The sequence below is a fragment of the Camelus ferus genome, chromosome X (assembly GCF_009834535.1).
Source record: "Camelus ferus isolate YT-003-E chromosome X, BCGSAC_Cfer_1.0, whole genome shotgun sequence".
In the NCBI taxonomy this organism is placed as follows: domain Eukaryota; kingdom Metazoa; phylum Chordata; class Mammalia; order Artiodactyla; family Camelidae; genus Camelus; species Camelus ferus.
The window spans coordinates 61,843,089-61,863,086 of NC_045732.1; the positions used below are offsets into that span (position 1 = coordinate 61,843,089).

Consider the following 19,998-nt stretch of genomic DNA (forward strand, 5'->3'; position numbering starts at 1 on the left):
ATTAAAGAACGTATTACCACAGAGACAGGTCTATGCCAGCATATCAAATCAGGATACATCCAGGTTACCCTTCTGATTTATGGGTCCCACAGCATCCTCCTGCCAAGGTTGAGTCCCATGAGAAGAGAGCCAGATTAATTCTAAAGGCATATGCCATCCTTCATCTTATCCCCCATTCTCCAACAATTATAAATGAGATACTAACGGCCAAGGGACAATCAAATTAAGAGCTATAAATACTGCAGGCATGGTCTAGATCACAGTAAAACAAACCCAAGTCAGGCATCCCATGTCCCCTAAAATACAAAAATTATGACAGCCTGCATGTCTTACAGCACTTCGTCCCCCTACCCCCCAAAGCAGCAAATCCTGATTTTATATTCCTAGCTTCTGTGCCACTTGTTCTTTGATTTACGGGGTTTGTTTTTTATAAGCAGTCCACCTTTGTAAAATACCTTTGATAGCTGTCGGGGTACCTGACATTCATTCATTCATTTATTCATTTCTTAACAAAGAAATGTCCAGTTCCTGCAATTCTCTAATATACACATTTTGATTTAATGTGGAATAAGAAGAAATTACGAGTCAGAATTATTGTTACTGGACTGCTCCATGAGGAAAGTTAAAATCAGGAATCTGATGACAATATTTCAATACCTAAAATATATATTAAGTTGTGTGGCACTATCACTATGGAAAACTAAAGCTGACTAGTATGGATTTAAATTTCTTTAGACATTACAGTGGAAAGGAGTCATTTTAAAACGTTTTGGACAGCTCAAGCTCATGGAGCATGTGTGTGGGAGGAGAGTATCTCAGTGAGCATAATTATTTTCATTAGAGAACCAGGAGTAGACACAGTCTTTTGAAAAAAATGCTCCTTTTTACTGCCTCGAAAGTAATTACGGTAATAATGCGTTGTCTTTCATGTACCGAGATGACACTATTGACCCAAGATCAGTAGGTTAAATGCTTTGAATTGTGGATCCAGAAGTGAGCATTGTCTTTTCACCGATTCATTAACATGCTCAGACCCAGCAGCCCCTTGTGACCAGGAACGTGCATTTGCAGGGCCGAGGACAAGGGTCATGGGTGCAGCCTGTAGCCACATAATTGAATAAAGCAAACCAGCCCACACGGGGGTGAAAACTATGACATCAGCCGTGGTCTAATTAGAAAAAGAGCCACAAGTAACTGACGAGCCATCAAGGTACCTCATTAGCTTAGAACCACAGAGGGTATAACTCCCCTAAGATTCCCATTCTAGGGAAAGCTGCAGCTAAAGGGAATGCTGGTTTCTTTGGGGTTGTCTCAGTTGGTTAGCAAATGACCCAGAAATAAGAACATTTCTAAACTGCAGTCTCTTCCATAAGAAGACAGGTCAGATCTCCAGCATATTCAGGAAGTAATCTGCAACAGGTTCATCTTCCCAGAGGCCAGTTAGATCAAGAGTGTTCAAAAATGTGGCCCTCAGAACTCCCCTGCTTATTTTATTTCAACAAGCATTTAATGAGTTCCTTTTTTTTTTTTTTTTAATTTGCTAGGTATTATGTGTATTAAGCTTTGTGTTGAAACCTTTAGGTTAAGGATGGTACCATGCCGGTCCCTGAGAAGCTCACTGACAGATACATATATATGCACCTTGATAAAGCTGTATAAAAAGTGTGTGATTGGTTCACAGAGGGGTTGCTCTCAGAGGAGGCTATGGAGCTTAGGCAGACAGAATGGGGGTGGGGTGGTTGGCTGAGGAAAAAACAAAGGCATTTGAGGAAGAATGTTCAGACTGAACAAAGGCACAGGGATATGGCATCTGAGATGTGGAAGCAGTTGGGGCTTCAAATAGTTTATAATTAAAGTGTGAGCCAGGGACTTTCTTTCCCTGAGAGTTTTTAGTTTTTCCTTTGTTGTGAAATAATTCATTTCTCCTATGGTTTAATTTCATGGAGGGTGTTTTTAAAATACAGTTCCCTGTCTCTTATCTCCAAATGATGGTTTGTACACATGTTTGCAGAGAGAAATAGACAGGTATTATTATGAACAATAGAAATTTTTTTGTTTAAAAGAATAGTGTCAGAAATTCATTGAGTCAGATATGTGGGGGCAGTCTGTGGGGGAGGTGCTGTGGAGGAATTTAAAAACCTTTCCCTCAAAAAAAAGCTAATATTTAAAGGAAGAAGACAAATACAAATTTCTCGATATACTGGATAGGCAATGACCAAGCATAGAAGTAGACAAACTAAGCATTCAAAAATTTGACTTTTTTTCTTCAGATGCAAGGAGAGGTTAAGCTAATATTAAATACTATCTCAACAATCTGAACAATAGTGACAAATCCTAGCTACACTGACCATGCCAGAAATCAGAAATGCTAATAACTGACAGAAAGGTCCCTTACACTTGTTTTAACTATGACACAGATATGGAATAATATAACAACATCAATGCTCTCAAATGTTAATTTTAGAGAAATGGATAAAAAAAAAGTGGTAGATCCATACAATATGTAAGATTACTCAGCCATAAAAAAAGAATGAAATACTGAAATATGCCACAACATGGATGTCCCTTGAAAACATAGGGCTAAGTCAAAGAAACCAGGCACCTATTGTATAATTTGGGAGGGTTAAGGGGAAAATGAGGAGTGACTACTGATTAATGTGGTACAGAATTTTTCTGACAGGGTACAAACAGTTTCTGAAATTAGATCTTGATCGTGACTGCAACTCCACAAACACACAAAAAACAGAAGGGTGAACAGGGTGGTATGTAAATTACACCACAACAAAGCTGTCATTTAACAAAAAAAAAAAAAATTGTGCTTTCCCATCCCTTTAGCATAACCTCCAGGCATTGTGCTTTCCCTGTATTCTATTTTCCAGTCTACCTCCCTCACCTCCTTTCGCATCCCTGTCCCCCCAAAGACTTAAGTGAAATATGACAATGATGTAAGTAAAGGACAGCAATTGAACAAGTGGCCACTGAGAGGCGCAGTCTCCATTTTGAAAGACCTAATGAGTTCGAACAAAACTTCAAAGAGCCGCAGCCTGAAGAGAAGCAGCCAAGGAGCAGAGGTCGCTCGTGACTAACTTTCCTTTTGATGGGCTAGGATTTTTGCCTTCAGGGCAAAACTATCAAGCCCAAAAGCAAAGCGACTTCTGTGGGGCCAATCCGGCTTTGGTACAACCAGGAAGTCTCCTTACCGCCTACGTCACAATTGGAACTACTCAGTCCCATGGTTCCACGTCTCACGTCACCACGTCGCCAATTCCCAGACTGCCCCTCTCCGGCAGTTGAGCCCAAGCCACACTTCACCGCGGCCGCCCCGCCGCCACTGCCGCCATCGCCGCCATTGCCGCTACCGCTACCGCCGCCGCCGCCGCCGCCACCGCCGCTACCGCCGCCGCCGCCGCCACCGCCGCCACCGCTGCCACCGCCGCCACCGCCGTCAGATGGACGCCATCGGCTTTGCCATGAACAAAATCAACGAAATACCACAGTTCCCTGAGGGGTTCAGAATCGAAGCCAGCAAGAACCAGTACGATGCCAGTAAAATGTTCATTGGTGGAATCTCCCGCAGTATCAGTAAGCAAGCTCTCTTCGAATACTTGAAGCAATTTGGTGAGATCCTCGATTTTATTATTAAAATCCATCCCGACACTGGAATCACCAGAGGGTTTGGATTTGTGCTTTTCAAAGATAATGCCACCATTGAAAAGGTGCTCCAAGTTAAAGAGCACAAAGTGGATGGCAAAAAGATCGATCTGAAGCGGGCTAAAGCCCTGGAATCGAAGTTCTCTTACAAAAAAGTTTTCGTTGGGGGGTTGAACCCTCAGCTGTCTGAAGAAAAAATCCGAGAATACTTTGAGGCATTTGGCGTGATCGAGAGTATCGAGCTTCCGGTGTGTCCAAGAACAAAGGAAAGACGAGCTTTCTGTTTTATCACCTATACTGATGAGACACCAGTCAAGAAGCTGTTAGAAACCAGGTACCATCTAGTTGGCTCCGGGCGGTGTGAGGTTAAAATTGCATTCTCGAGAAAACAGGCGAAGGCAAAATACAAGGCAGAAAGAGATGGTCTATTTACCAGGCTAGGCAACCGCTGGGGAGGAACAGGCTCCCAGGCAAACCCAAATCCTTGCGGAAGAAATCCAGATCGTTACAGCGCAAATCCAGATCCTTGCGGAATAAATCCAAATCCTTGCGGAATAAATCCAAATCCTTGCGCAGTAAACCCAGATCCTTGCGGAATAAATCCAGTTCCTTACGGAGCAAACCCAGATCCTTGCGGAATAAATCCAGTTCCTTACGGAGCAAACCCAGATCCTTGCGGAATAAATCCAGTTCCTTACGGAGCAAATCCAAATCCCTGCGGAATCAATCCAAATCCTTGTGGAATAAATCCAGATCTTCATGGAATAAATGCAGATCCTCGCAGAGTGAATCCAGATCCTTGCGGAATAAATCCAAGTCCTTTCGGAATAAATCCAAATCTTTTTGGAATAAATCCAAATCCTTGGGGAGCAATTGCAAGTCCTTGTGGAGCAAGCCCAAATGCTTTCGGGGCAGTGGGAGGAGGCAGAAGCCCTTCTACGGTGTTTGTTCCTGTTCCCTTCTCTGCCAATAATGAAGGGTTTAATTTTTCTGATCAGATGTATGGTAATGTCCACAATCCCTACAATGATCAGCCAGTTTTTAATACCTATGGTGGAGAATATTTTCCTGGCTGTACCAGTGGGCCACAGGCGTTTGGAAATGCATTTACTAATTACAATGTACAAATCAACCAAGCGGCTCCCTATGGTAGTGGTTACCAGGGAATTTATCAGCCTTTCTGAAGATGGCAAATGAAGCCACCGCCAGAGAACAACAGTGCTCTCCAAGGAAAAGTTACGTTACTGAATTAAGAAATGACTGTCGAGTAAGATGTTGATACTGACTTTCCACCTGCTTCCAGCTGTTCAGAAGAATCAGTTTTTTTGCCCCCATAACCTTTTGACATTGGAGCAACAAGAAGATAACACAAGGATTTGAGACTTTTATGGAAGTTAATGTTTTCTCAAAAATAAATGTTTACTAGTTTAATATGCAACTCTGTAGTGGCTTCTGTTTTTGTGTTGGTGTTTTTGTTTGTTTTGGTTTTTTGGTGAGGGGAGTGGGGGAATTTGGGGTCTTTTTTTTTTTTGATCTAGGGTGGTTTTTGTTTGTTTTGGTTTTTTGGTGAGGGGAGTGGGGTAATTTGGGGTCTTTTTTTTTTTTTGGTCTAGGGTGGTAGTTTTGGGTTAGAGCTATCCACTCAGACCTTAAAGTTTCCCTTTAGATTTGCTATTCAATCAGGTCCTTCTTACATTCATTCAACAAATATTAAAAGTTATTCTAAGCCAGAAAGTGTATTCAGTGCAGGAGATTCAGAATCAGTTCCAATCTTAAAAGGCAGAAGTAAACCAAGAGGGGGAGGGCATATAGCTCAAGCGGCAGAGTGCATGGGTCCTGGGTTTACCTCCTCTAAAAATAAATAAACCTAATTACCTTCCCCCAACACACACCAAAAACAAACAGAAAAGACCCAAGTAAAATAAAATGCTGGCTTAAAAAAATGTTTTTTAAAAAAAGAAGTAAACCAAGAAACACAATACAGTGTGGTAAGTCCTAGATAAGGTTTTGTGAAGGATGATACGGTATTACAGACACAGGGCATCTAAAACAGGTCTTGAAAGGGAGTGGTCCAAGGGGGTGCTCAGTGCGTAGGCCTTTGCCAATGGACTGTGCTAAGAAGAAAGAGAATGCCAAGCAGACACGCAAAGGCATCCAAGCAGGAAGTTAGCACGCACTTTTGGAAGAGGGCAAAGAGACTTTTTGAGGGTGGAAACAACATCTGTGTGGAAAATAAGGGAAAGGAGGTGGGAGGAGAGGCTTGATTCTTCCTGCCAGAAATGAATGCAAGGCACATATGTAATTTCAAATCTTCTAAGAACCACATTTTTTTTAAAAAAGCAAAAAGAAAATGAAATTCATTTTAATAATCAACCGCATTTAATATAACCAAAATGTCATTTGAACATGTAATCAAGATCATAATTATTAATAAGACCTGTTACATCATTGCTTTGGTACTAAGTCCTCAAAATCTAGTGTAAATCTTTACTTTTACAGCACATCTCAGTTGAGACTAGCTACATTTCAAGTGCTCAACACGTGTGGCTAGTGGCTATCAAAGAGGCCAGTGCAGACCTAAATCACAAAGGACCTACATTACATGCTGGGGGGTTGAATTCTACCTTTAAGTCAGTAAGGCGAAATAGGATTTAAAACAGGAGTGCATGAAACAGCAAACTTCTAGTACAGGCCTACCACTGAGCTCCATGCTAGGATTTGAAAATCAATGAGACGCAATTTCTGCCTTCAGGTAATTCATTGTCAAGAAGGAAAAACAGACAGGTAGCCAAGATTCCAGTGGGACTAAATTTAAAATGTGAGGAGGAAGTCAATTTTACTTAGAAAGAATTGTATGTATTTACTTTCCTTATTAGAATGCAAATATATGGAGGCCAAACATATTGCACTCTTTTGTATTCTCCTTAGCACGCAGCCAACTAGACAGCTAGACAGTAAACTAGAGCCGCAGCACGTAGTAGGAACTTAAAAACAAATACTGAATGATGACACAGGAGCAAAACTGAGAAGTATATCTACCACCATGAATAAGAGGAAGAAACAGGAGAAGGCGACGTAAAGGAAACATGAGGTGGTAATTTTTATTTTTAGTAGGAAATGTTTATTATTTCAATATCTGAGCAAGCTGTATTGCTTTGATGGTGAGGGAACTTTAAATATATAATATGGAAACATACTTTGTTAAAAATATGAAGATTAAATGGAATAATAGATGTGACACTGCTTTGAAAACTTGAAATAACTGCACAGAAATCAGGTGTTTTATACACACACACACACACACACACACACACCAGAATAGGCTTGCAATGGAGATTTTGATGCATATCGCCCTTTGGTACTAAAGTATATCAAACCTCCGTCTGAAGATATCAGGGGCTCAATCAACTGAGTTAATTTAAATATTGTTCCACATAATGTTTGATAATGTTTATTTTCGTTTTAGGAAACACTATAAAAACAGGTGTGATGTGTTGCCACAAAGTAAAAGAGAATCCTCAGGTAAACTAATAAAGAAATTCACCAATTAAATGGTATTGTTTAATAGTTGAAATCGTGAGTCTGTTTGTATTCGGACAAAAGACAAATGTACCAATGCCTCTGGCAGAAAGTATTCAGGAGGAACCAGCTTTATTTTACCAGAGTTAACTCGATGAAGCTAGATGATTTTTGCTTAAAAGCTTTGGTTTCTGCTCCCCCTGAGAATTAACTTGTCTATTGAACCAGACAAAATGTAGGTATATCCACACTGGGCTGTTTGAACTAAGGAATTAAACTAAATAAAGTTTCAGCCAATTTCAGAATTAGTGTGGCAGATGTTTGGATATTTCAGTTTTGTTCTGTATTGATATTTCAGTTTTAGAAACTATGTAAGCTTATTTTTTCCAGTTCCAGTTGGTTCATTTGTTGATTTAGGTTAAAGAAAAATCAGTAGAAAAAAAGTAAGGTTTGGTTCAGATTTCAGCCTATTAGATAAGTTCAACAAATTAGTTTAAATTCATTATTTTTCTTGGGGGGGGGGCTCATGATCAGTTCAAGGATGTTATTTTAGTTGTTAGAAATTAGATTATGCAATGTTGTCAGTTATGTCAAATCAACTCTTTCACAGTGGTCCAATCAACCCTCAGACAGTCATGCATGTGTTTTATATATATATATATATATATATATATATATATATATATATATATATATATACACATATATATATATATATATTTTAGATGCTGTCTTAAAAAATAAAGATACGAAAGTCCCAGTTCAAAAGGGTTTGTTATTATTCTTAGGACAATGGCTGCATCATATTTTCATCAGGCCTGGACTGACTGTAGAAATGCATGTGTAGTAACAACTGTATGCCCTAATGGTCAACCAAAACTGAAACATCCAAGTTTAAATTCCTGACATTAGAAATGGATATTCTAGTAAGACGAGTTATGAGTCAACTTTATTCTTCTCAGAGTTTGTATGCTGTTGGTGTCTACATATCCATATTTGGAGAAACTAGATTCCTCAGAAGAAGAGAAAATAGGATTGTAAGAAAAAATTTTAAGGGGGCTGGGTTATTATAGAGAAAAAGTGCCTGGGGCATAATTCAATATACCCTTTCACATTCTGAATAGCTCCTAAAGGAGAGCAAGGCTGGATGGCAGTTTCTAAGATGAGTCAAGCCAGAGTCTACAGTTTTGTTTTGCAGGAAAAAGACGTGTAAAATGATGTCACGACACTGTAATTAATTCCAAATACACATTATCTATGGACCTAGTGGAATCCCCATCTCTGAATGTACTTAGAGATCAAACTCCACCAAATCTGATTGTCTTTGGTCTAAATCCATGGTTCTCAAACCTGACTTGTCATAAGAATTCCGTAGAAGGTGCTAGAAAAAAAAAAAAATCCTGCACTCTACGTCTCCTGGAAAACTTTATTCAGTAGGTCTGGTTTGGAACCAGGAATCTGTTTTGTAAAACTCCTCACATGGACTCTAATGATGAACCAGATATGAGCACCATGGAGATAATGAAATAGAAGTCCAAGATCAAGATGCTGGCAGATTTCATATCTGGCACTGGCTTCCTGGTTCATAACTGGCTATTTTTTGCTGTACTAATCCCACTCCTGAGGGCTCTGCCAAACACCTCCCAAAGGCCCCACCTTCAAATCGCATCAACACTGGGGACTGGGTTTCAACAGATGAACTTGAGGGGAGGGGGTACATTCAATCTATGGCAGGGACCTTTGAACCTTCAGATTTGTAATTCTGTGATGAGTGTCACACGAAGAGCTCATTCAAAACTAGGGCTTTATGATTACAGGATTAATATTCACACATGAACCAGTCAGTTTTTACTTCATACATACCCTCAAAGATCCTCAACTGTGTAAGACAGCATCGGTTAAAAATTTTTATAGTAGTCCTTGAAGCATATTTCGATTGAATTTAAGTTATATGAAAGAAGATCAAACATCTATTTTCAGAGAAGCAGAGGAGACCCCCACTGTGTCAACTAGCAGGGTTCCTGCTAGTTAACACACTATGAGACGTTAGTATTGTAAGGCATGCAGTATTTTTGAAAAAGATGGACCTTGGGGATGGAATTGAATTTAGAAAATAGTAAAACTTCTAATTTATGGGATAAATTACATTTTCTATAAATTGTCTCTCTTTTTTTCCTTTCCCCTAATCCATTAAATTTTTTGCTTGCTAATTCCACGATCTATATTCTTACAAATACATGGTAAATCTTCCCAATTGTCTGCTGTGAAGCTAGCCCTGAAGTAGACTGGATTCCATAATTTATGTTAATGATTGCTTAGAATCCTTTTGCGTGATACATGGCTTTCAAGCACCCCTTCTATAGCCAAGAGTCCAAGTACAAGTTGTGACTAAATGTTTGCCACCTCTAGAAATATGTCCTGGCCAAAAGCCCATACTCACACTATGGAAGGGAGGTCTGATGTGATGATACTTGAGATGAATGTAGTTGGTTGCCTGAGCTGATAAAAATCCCTTAATATCCATTTATTCAGTATAATACGTTTTAAGATCACTGTTGACATTGAAAGACAGCAACTGATAGGTGTTAATTAATTCCTCTCCATTTACACTTTTCCATAATCTGCAACATTCCTTCTCACATGCAGGAATGTGTAAAAGGGGGACTTTTGTAAATAATAGCTGTCAATTTTGCTAGCTATAGTCCTTGCCATAAAACTATATAATTCATTGGTCTGCAAAAGAACTATAATATGAAATATATTAAAGGATCTATATAAATGCAAATATAACAAAAAATACAATAAATTTTTATGGATTTTGAGTCTTAAATATAAGTAAAAGCTCCATAGACTGCTAGACACAGTCTGATAAAATGTCAAAATGGTTCCCTAAGGGAAATCAGAATGATGTTCCAGAATACCATTTTTAATAGCCCCCACTGTTCTTTGATACTCCCTGATTTGCTTGGGGGAAAGCTTGTCACAGAAGTGCTAAAAAGGCACCTAAAAAAATAAAACCAGAAGAAGATATTGCTGAAAGGGAAAAGATACATGGTAGCTGTCTCCAGAATTTTTCTGCTGAAATTCACTTTTGTGATTACCTTTAAACAGTAACATGAACACACAGGACTTCTAACTGATTCATTAAAACCCTAATAAAGTTTTCATTTGAAAAAGAAGTAACTACTGCCACATAGTATTTATAGATTACTGTAAGGTCAACATCTTTGGAGAAAACGAACCAGCTAATAGCCATCAGTACTCCCTACGTAGATGATTTATTTCTCCCATACAGAGGGAAAGAAAGATTTGAGTAATTTTCCTAGCCCTTGGAGGCAATCAGGGACAATACTGAAATCTGCTTGCGACTCCTTATATCAAGCAGTAGAGCAGTTTGATTAGTTTCCCCTGTTCTCACAATCTTAAAAAACAACCAAAAACGCCAGAAAAGCAAAAAGCAAAATACAACAGTGAGAATAAAAATTTTAGTAACTACCATATTCCAAGTACTACCTATTTGCCTAACCCAAACTAGATGTTTGTATGTGTTATCTTATTTAGTTTAACCTTCGCAATGAGTTGTGAAAAAATAGATAATTGTTTATATCATATAAATATGGAAGCCATAGTTACCTGTGTATGAAAACACAGCAAGTCAGTGGCAGACTCAGACAGTGAATGCGGTTCTTTCTAATTCTCCAGGGTCTGTACGCTTTTTACTAGATGGCACTGCCTCTCTTAGCAGAAGATCAGGTGCCAACTAAGATAGACCAACATTTTCAAAGTCTTCTAAGAAAAAAAAAAAGTATTCAAGCACAGATAAGAATAAAGTTCAGAAACACAGATTACACACAAAGTGGTTAGGACGTGAGGTGAGCCGGCAGTGGTAACAAGTGTAAAAATAAATGGAAGAACAAAAGACGGCTTTGAAATGTAGATAAAGGATACATTTTCAGATTGTGGAACGGCCATGACACTCAGTTTTTCTATGAAAAAGAATTAGCCAAATTTCAAGAAAAAAAAGATGATAGAATACTTTTGATGTTTGGTCCTGAATGCTCAACTGACCCAAAATATACTGTAGAAAACCGTGTCGGGTTGGGACCAAAAAAAGGAGGGAAGAGGGGACAACAATGAAATTAGGGTTAAAAGGACTAAAAATCATTCTTTCGTCTGGTGTCAGGAAGCTTCATCTTTAAGCTTTGTCAAATATTATTTTCAAATATCCCCAAGATATAAATGGGAAATGGAGAGCAAGTTTGTGAAAAATTGAAGAGAGATAGCAAACTGAACTCTTTATTTCTTGATGTTGCACTTGGGAAACATTCCTAACTCTGATATATTTATGCTCTTTATTGAATTATCTTTACCTTTTGGCTCTGTCGTAAGATAATGAGGTTAAAAATGCTAGAATAATGTCATCGCCAACTATACCAGCTTATGTGTTACTCCTAACTGGTATCCCCACCTATTTATCAAGAGGTAACTCTTAAGCCACACAATCTGTGTTAACATTAAGCTGGATCCAAAGCTAGGAATTTTTTGGCTACGGATTTTTCTTTCAAACAGTACTTCCACTAACGTGGGCCCATGTGCCTGTATGTGTGTCTAAAAAGCTTCAGGACATACTTGAAGTTTGCAAGCAGAAGTTGGATTAGATGAAGTTTCCTCGGTGAAATACACAACAAACACACACACACACAATTGTCAGGAGAGGCTTGTTTTAGAAGCTAGAGACAGAGTGAATTACAATCCCGGAACAGGGACTCAGAAGTCTCTTAAGACAATAACTACTATCAGCTAATGTCTTTAGAGAAAGCCTTCTCCCACAAACTCTGCTAAGACAGAAGAGGGGAAATGCTATCACAACAAAACAGGGACTTATTGAAACTGAAATACTCCTTCTGCCACTGAGTCACCTTGGAAATAACAAATGAAGTAGATGGAGGGGAAAAAAACCATATTTGTGTGTATCCTACGTGAACGGATATATGGCAGGGCAGAGAAAGATGCGTTGTCTGTATATACATATTCACAAAGACAATCTTTCCAAAAGGACTTCTGAACTCTAGAGAGCCTGCGCAAGCAATTGCTATAATAAAGGAAAAATTCATATTCTTGAAAATTAACTGAAAAAAGAGACTTGTTTTTAATCCACCTACAATGTGCTGTCTCCAAAGTCAATGTCCTATTTGAGGTTATCAGGAAAAAAGTATTATCTGTTTCTGTTGCTTTAGAGAGTACCATATGAGAAACAAACCAGGGAGATTCAGGTAGGAAATGAGAATCTGAGCACGTTTTACATTCAGAAAACAATATTGCAATACAAGGAGCGTTAGACACTATAGCGCAGTAAAAGAAACTGAGCCCAAACTTAGCTATGTGACTTTTCATACACGATAGGAGCAAAGATGAATGTTTGAGGTATGAGGGAAATGTGCACAATTAATTACATGCTACAATTCGGGTCTCTATTGAAGATAACCTCTGAAGTATACTTCACATAAAAATGTTGATTCTCCATTAACACTATTTTAAACAGTCATCACAGGGATCCATTATTAACCTTCCAATATTTTATTTGGTGGTCACGACAGTGATGGCAGAGGGCACCTACACGATGTCTATGGCTTGCAGCTACAAATGTCACTGCCAGCACCCTCAAGACATTTGGTCATTTGTTCAGTCTTTAGTAAGTGACTTCTGTAAACAGAGTTCTGGACTAGGGGTTTGTGTGGGTGTGAGAGAGAGAGAGAGAGAGAGAGAGGGAGAGTGTGTGTGTGTGTGTGTGTAGGAAGAAAGAAATTTAATAGCCAGGGAACCGAAGCTTAGTTCCCACTGGTGGGAAGATTACAATTTAGCTGGAGAGAAAGCACACCCACAGAGGCACCCTAACAGTATGATTAAAATGAATTCATCACTGAATTACAAACCATGGAAGAAGTATCCATTATCATAATAAGAAATCGATAAATAAACACATAAATAAACAGATGAACAGTGGACTAATAATCCGTGATAAAGCTGCAAGGACTGCTACAGTCAGAAAAATCATCATTTGCAGCCACCATAGTAAAGATTGATTGAGGCAAAAATTATCAATGGACATTAAATCTGGAGGGGCCAGCTTGATCAGACAGGCGTAGGATATTTTCATGGCCTTAAAATGTCTTCCCACAGATTGCTTATTACTTGCAAGAAAAAAAAAATAGTAACTATACCACTGAGAAATTACCGACACTTCATCTACATGATAAAATTAACATCACTGATAATGTGCAGATGTACACCGTGTGTCTAGGGATGTGACACTCCAGGAAGGACACATCATTTATGTAGTATTCCACCCCAGGGTGTATAACCTGAATCTAATCATCAGGGAACGAGAGGCAAGCTCAAAATGAAGAACATTATTATTTTTAAAGCTCTGCATGCTTCAAAGCCGTAAACATCTTAAAAGACAAAGAAAGGCTGAACAATTGTTCCCAACTAAAAATATATGATTGGGTAAAGTGAACATAGTAAGAATACGGATGGCAGATGAGGAAAGGAACATCCTCATTCTTAGTAAATACAGACTGAAGTATTTATTCATTTATTTTTATTGATGTATAGTTGATGTATAATATTGTGTTGGTTTCTGATGTAATGATTACCAAAGGGCAAAGGGAATGGGGGAGGGATAAATTAGGAGTTTGGGATTAGCAGATACAAACTCCTGTATATAAAATGCATAAACAACACAGCCTTACTGTATAACCCAGGGAAATAGACTAAAGTATTTAGGAATGAAGGGGTAGAGAGGTATAATGTTTGCAACTTACTTTCCAGTGGTTCAGAAAATGTGTGTGTGTGTGTGTGTGTGTGAGAGGGGAAGCCAGGGAGGCAAAGCAAGTGAGGCAACTGTTAATACACGAATCTGGTAAAGGGTACGGGTTCATTATACTATTCTTGGAACTTATCTCAAAGTTTGAAATTACTTCCAAATAAAAGTAAAAAGTGAGTGAACTTATTGCCCCTCTTTTCCCTCTCCCCAACACATACACACAAAGTGTTGATTTAGATTATTTTTATATATTCTATAATTTATTTGGTTGTAAGCCTGCATTCATCCAGAAACCTAAGCCAGAAACTTGGAAAATTTTATTTCACTTGTCCTTTAGCACTATCAGCAAATCTATCACCCAGAGAATTTACCTTGCTTCTGTAGACAATGACAATAGTATTAATATCTCTGTTTTCCCTGAATCAACTTAAAAATATGTAATCCATTTAAAATACCAACAAATTTTTTTAGCTAGACATGCTGCTTCAAGAGTTCATATGGAAAAATTAACAAATAATAATCAGAAAAAAAAACTGAAAAAAGAAGAGCAAGCGGGAGAAACCAACCCTACCAGGTATTAAAAATTAATATAAAGCCCCAAAATAAAACACAGTCGTGTTGTTACAAGACTTGACTGACAGATCAATGCAGCAGAATAGAAATGCAGAAGTTAAGCCAATGCATAGTGACATGGAAAAATATAGAATAAACAAATTAACAGTGGTTAAATGCAAAATGGGAGGTAGGAACTAGGTACAGGAGCAGAAGAGAGACTTTTCACTCTGTTTATACTTGTTCATCTTTAAGCCATGTGAATCTTTTTATGGAATCCAATTAATTAAGTGTAAAAATTAAAACAAAAACAAAACATCCATTTTGTTAAAGTTACTGAATTTGTAATTGTGCCAGAGCGATACAGAAGCCAACTCTTTTCATGCGTTTAGGCACAGGACTCTTCTGACTTCAAACCAAATTGTACAAGAAGAAATGAGTGGCTGCACATTCAGGGTCATATTGCAAAGAGCATCATCTGACAGTTGGTTTAAATATATTCAACACCCAGAGCCATCTAAAGGGATCTAACTTTGATGTTACCTTCCCTAAGGCCAAACAAAGGAAGGGGCTTTTGATCGTGTTATATGGAATATAAATTCTCTAACAGCATTGCATTAAAATCACAATAAGTCGAATGCTTAGAAATCCTTGAATGTCCATAACCCTTTAAGACATCCATGAGACATTTACAGGTGGGGAAGGCCTGGCAGTCAACAGACCACCTACTGAAATTGATTATAATATATATCCCATGTCATATATATATGCAAAAAGTTTATTTCTTTCTCTGACAGTTACTTCTTTATAGAAGATGCTTTGGGTTAAGAGGATAGACAAACCATATAACCGAGAGTCTAAGGGATGCCAGTTGAAAATATTAGAAACCTCAATTATTTGATTATACGACTAACTTTAGGTTGCTTAGGATTAACCAGAGCCAAATCAACTGCAAAGGTGTCAATCACCCTACCACTATGACATGGAGGGGCTGATATTCTGTATTTCACATCAGAGCACGGGGATTCAGTTTTTAGATAACATACTTCCAAGCTTAACATTGCCTTCCCAGTAATGTGCACAATCTAGACGACAGCAGAGAGGGTCACTGGTTTAATCATCTCATTCCATAAAATCTGGTGATCACATATGACATGCACTGGGATTGCTGAATGGGAAAGGACTCAAGGCTGAGTCTATCCTATGGCCAGTTATTATTAGCGATCCACCTTCTGAAAGTTAGTGAAGCAGAGAAACCTTCCTCAGAAATCAAGTGCAGTTTTTAACTCCTCCTGCTTTAAACCATGACATAGATTTTTATATTTTCTTATAAAATTATGTTTTCCCAAAACTTAAGTACTTAAGAAATCAAAAAAAATCACTAATACGAATCATCAAAGCAAATCTTCTTAGTTCTCACCCAACTGGTCATCTTCCAACATTATAAAATGTAAATAGAGTATATCAACAGATGTTATGTGTGGCGAAAAAGTCCCCAAAGATGTTAATTGCCACATCAGAGAGTGATATACATATTTAATATTTTCATCCAGCTACAACTCAGTTGGCTTTTTGAATAACACTTCTTGACATTTATTTTGAGGAGCTTTCTCCTCCTACTGCTGAGTTTTTTTCATGGTGATAAAGTTATTCAAATTCTTCCTCTTGATTTTATTTTCCATTTACCGTGTTTCCCTCTGAGGCATAGTTGAGGCTTAGGATGTTGCCTTATTTAGTCGTTGTTAGAGGCGGGATTCTGGGATGTCTCCCTATGAGTTGAGCCTTTGTACAGTGTCCTCCCCTTGGGAGCTGGCAGGACTTACGACTTTCTTCTAGTCAACAAAGGATGGTATAGGACTCTCTTCACTATGTAGTGCCATATGGCAACGGGGTTATGTGACTTTATGTGAGAGTGTATTTTAGCTGATGAGAATGAGGTATTTTCCTGCTGGCTTTGAAGAAACAGACTGCCATGTTGTGAGCGGGCATGTGAACAGGCAAGGTGACAAGGAACTACCGGGTCCTCTAGGAGCTAAATGTGACCTCCAGCAGATGGCAAGCAAGAAAGTAGAGACCTTCGTCCTGTAATTGCAAGGAACAGATTTCTGCCGATTCTAGTACCAATTCCAATGGGTGGTGGGGATTTCCCACACCACCAAGCAATTCTCTGACACTAGCTGGGTGTCCTACACTCCTACTCAATTCCAACACTATTTCCCTGGAGATAGCATCAGATTCCACAGGGGAAGGGCTCAGTCCCACAAGACTGCCCCCACTTCAGATGCCAATTCCAAGTCCAGGTTATCACCTGCGCTTCTGACCCACTGGCTATAAACCAGAGGTTCCCATGCCCCCCTCCTTAGGTTCGATTAATTTGCTAGAGCGGCTGACAGAACTCAGAGAAACATTTTACTTACTAGATCATTACCAGTTTCTTATCAATGGGTATAACTCAGGAACAGCCAGATGGAAGAGATGCATAGGGCTAGGCGTGGGGAAAGGGCACGTGTCTTCTCTGAACACACCACTCTCTCCAAATCTTCATGCGTTCACCAACCCAGAAGCTCTCTGAATCCTATCCTTTTAAATTTCTTTGGAGGCTTCATTACATATGTTTGACTGAGTAAGCCATTGGCCATTGTGATTGAACTCAATCTGTAGGCCCTTCCTCCTCCCAGAAGGTCAGGCGCTGGGACTGAAAGTTCCAACCCTCTAATAACATGGTAGGTTCTCCTGGCAACCAGCTTCTATTCTTAGCTTCTTTCTAAAAGTCACCAGCATAACAAAAGATACCTTCTTGGCTCTCACCGCTTAGAAAATTCCAAGGGTTTTAGGAGCTCTGTGCCAGGAACAGTGGGTAGAGATCCAACATATTTTTTTCAAATTATAAATCATAATATCACAGCCCGTTTCCTCCAGAAATGAACACAGCCTGGTCAACACCTAGAGTGCAGCCTTGTGAGATCCTGAGATCTCTGATCCTTTGGCTGAACAGAGATATTCTGACTTAGTTTGGGGCATATCAAGATTCCTGAATCATGAAAACTGTTGGGAAAATAAATAAATGTTATTTTTAAGCCACTAAGTTGGTGGTAATTTGTTAAGCAGTGTATAAAATCAATAAACAAAAACCTCAATTAAATAGAGTTGGGAGACCGGCAGGGGGAGCTCTCATGTCCTGAGAGATAATGGAGCCTAACAGGAAGAGGCAAGAATCCTTTCCCTGGCAAGGACTCAATGAAAAGCCATGGACTCTTTGTTTACTAGAGTCTTCCCAACTTCCATTTCCTCTCTATAAAAGCTTCGCCTTCTCTTCCTGTGTGAGGACTTGCACATGGCTCACCATTGTTGCAGACCCTGAATGACAATTCTCTGCTGATCCTAAATAAACCTATCTTTGCTGGAAAAATATCTGGTAGTCTATTAGTTTCAGGTCAACCAATAATAAAAAACTAACACAGTCACTGAATTCTCACTTCTAAGAAATTTTCATTCTTCCAGTCAATGAAGTCTCACTTCTAAGAACTTCTTCTTAAATAACAGGAAGATGGGTAGAATATTCCCCAAGGTTCTAAATGGTCAACACCTAAGACAATCTCAAAATCAGTTTACTCAGACATAGCAATGAGGCAGGATTGTTTTCAGTGGGGCTTACGGATTACCTTTATTTTACAGTCACATTTCATATATCATATGGCGAAAACTAGAGCTTTGGAAACATGTGAAACAGAGAAGAGGGTTAATGCAGGATTTGTCAACATGGGCTCCTGGACTATCTGCATCTGTATCACTTGAGTGCTTTTTAAAAATGTGAAGTCCCAGGCCCTTTCTCAGACCTACTAGATGTGAAATTCTGGGGCTCAGAAATCTACACTTTTAACAAGTTCCCCAGAAAAGATTTCTGCATACAATTTTGAGAACATATGAGTTAGCACTGGTTTTCAAGCCTGGCTGTCCATTAGATAGACCTAGAGAGCTTTTAAAAAGTATTGATCCCTCGACTTCTCTCAATTAATAGAAACTCCCTTGTACTGGGGCCAGGCATAGGCAGATGTAAAATCGCCCGCGTGCTTCTTTGAGGAGCCATGGTCGAGAATCACTGCTTCAATAGGAATACCGATTCAGAGCCTGCCGATCCGGATGAAGTGAGGTAATGGTTACATAAATATCAGGTACGCTGACTTCTCCTTCACCTCAGAGTTTGTGCTGAAGAGAAGAAGGAAGATGAAAACCTCAAGATACAGACTGATACAGAGAAAGTACCCTCAGGAAAATCGAACAGAGAAGACAAGCTAGAATTACTGTTAGATGCCTTTGACTCTAACCTTAGTGTTCCTCTTTCAGACATCATTTCTGTCTCCTCTCCTCAAGTCTCCCATCTATATAGTCCATTTATACAGCATACTAACTTTGATTCTCTTACATACAATAGTTCTTTCTCTCAAGTTGCTATTGTCCATTTCACGTTATAAGGGCATCTAATTTATAAAAGGTTTTACTTCATGCACTGTTTGTCCGAGGTATTTGGTGGTGGGGGGTGTTGGCATGGGTGGCGGCATTAATCATACTGGTAAGGGGCAAGCTGGATAATCTAACCAAGGTAATCTGCCAGGGGTGAGCCACAGAGTGATCTTAGAGTGAAAAATAAGTATTTCTACTGTGGATAGTTATAAAGTTAAATATCCATGTATATGCAATTTATGCTCACTTGTTAGTATGCCTTTGCTGTTACCTTCTTAGCCTTGAAACTGCTTGAGATCAGGCTCCCACATCTTGGATAAGATCCTAAGTCTTCAACAAGATCCACATGAATGTAGACTTTTACATGCTTTTTGATGATGACTTTCTTTTAAATTAAACTCTACCTGGTATATCTTATCTTTCTTTTTCCTAATGGTCTTACTTGTAAACAGTAGGATTCATTGTATTCTCTCTCTCTCTCTCTCTCTTTTTTTTTTTTTTTCTTCCATTTTTGAGGAAAAAAACCTCAGGATCTGCAACAGTTAATTGCATTAGGCCAAGAAGAAACTGGCATTCAGCTAAGGGGTTCAGAATGTACTCCACACATCTGCATAGATTTTTCTTTAACTTCCTAATCATTTTATTACATCTTGCTGTTGCTAAAGTCTCCATCATGCCAGCCACTGTTTTGTAATAATTTGATCCTAATGTTTAGTTGATGGCGATTCACCTAAGCAAACTCCTTGCTCTGATGGAGACATGACTTTGTAGGATAGGAAATTTTCTTTAGCCTTTTATTCTAGTCTAGTCTCCTGCACTTGGTGTATTTGCTTTATAGCAACGTCCTAATTCCACAATTGACATGACTACTTGTTTGAGGTCAGACACCATCCCTGACTTGGTCTGGATCCAACCTTCTTGGCACCTCCCTGGAAATGAATCTAAGGCAATTACTACTAAGGAAGAAGGGCGACACTTTAACTAAGGTC

General features: G+C 38.9%; 1 protein-coding gene and 1 long non-coding RNA gene across 2 annotated transcripts in view; one reads left to right on the forward strand and one right to left on the reverse strand.

Annotated features, from left to right (window-relative positions):
• Positions 1–19,998, reverse strand: part of LOC116662005 — a 190,474-nt gene that overhangs the window by 32,933 nt on the left and 137,543 nt on the right. The window lies entirely within an intron of this gene.
• Positions 3,471–5,170, forward strand: LOC102517512 (heterogeneous nuclear ribonucleoprotein D-like). Its single transcript, XM_014566531.2, has one exon. It carries the CDS (start codon positions 3,471–3,473, stop codon positions 4,833–4,835), a length of 1,365 nt encoding a protein of 454 aa, XP_014422017.2. The 3' UTR covers positions 4,836–5,170.

Bases quoted from the DNA above. Each gene is read 5' to 3' on its own strand.
- LOC102517512 (XM_014566531.2), top strand. From the start codon at position 3,471: ATGAACAAAATCAACGAAATACCACAGTTCCCTGAGGGGTTCAGAATC.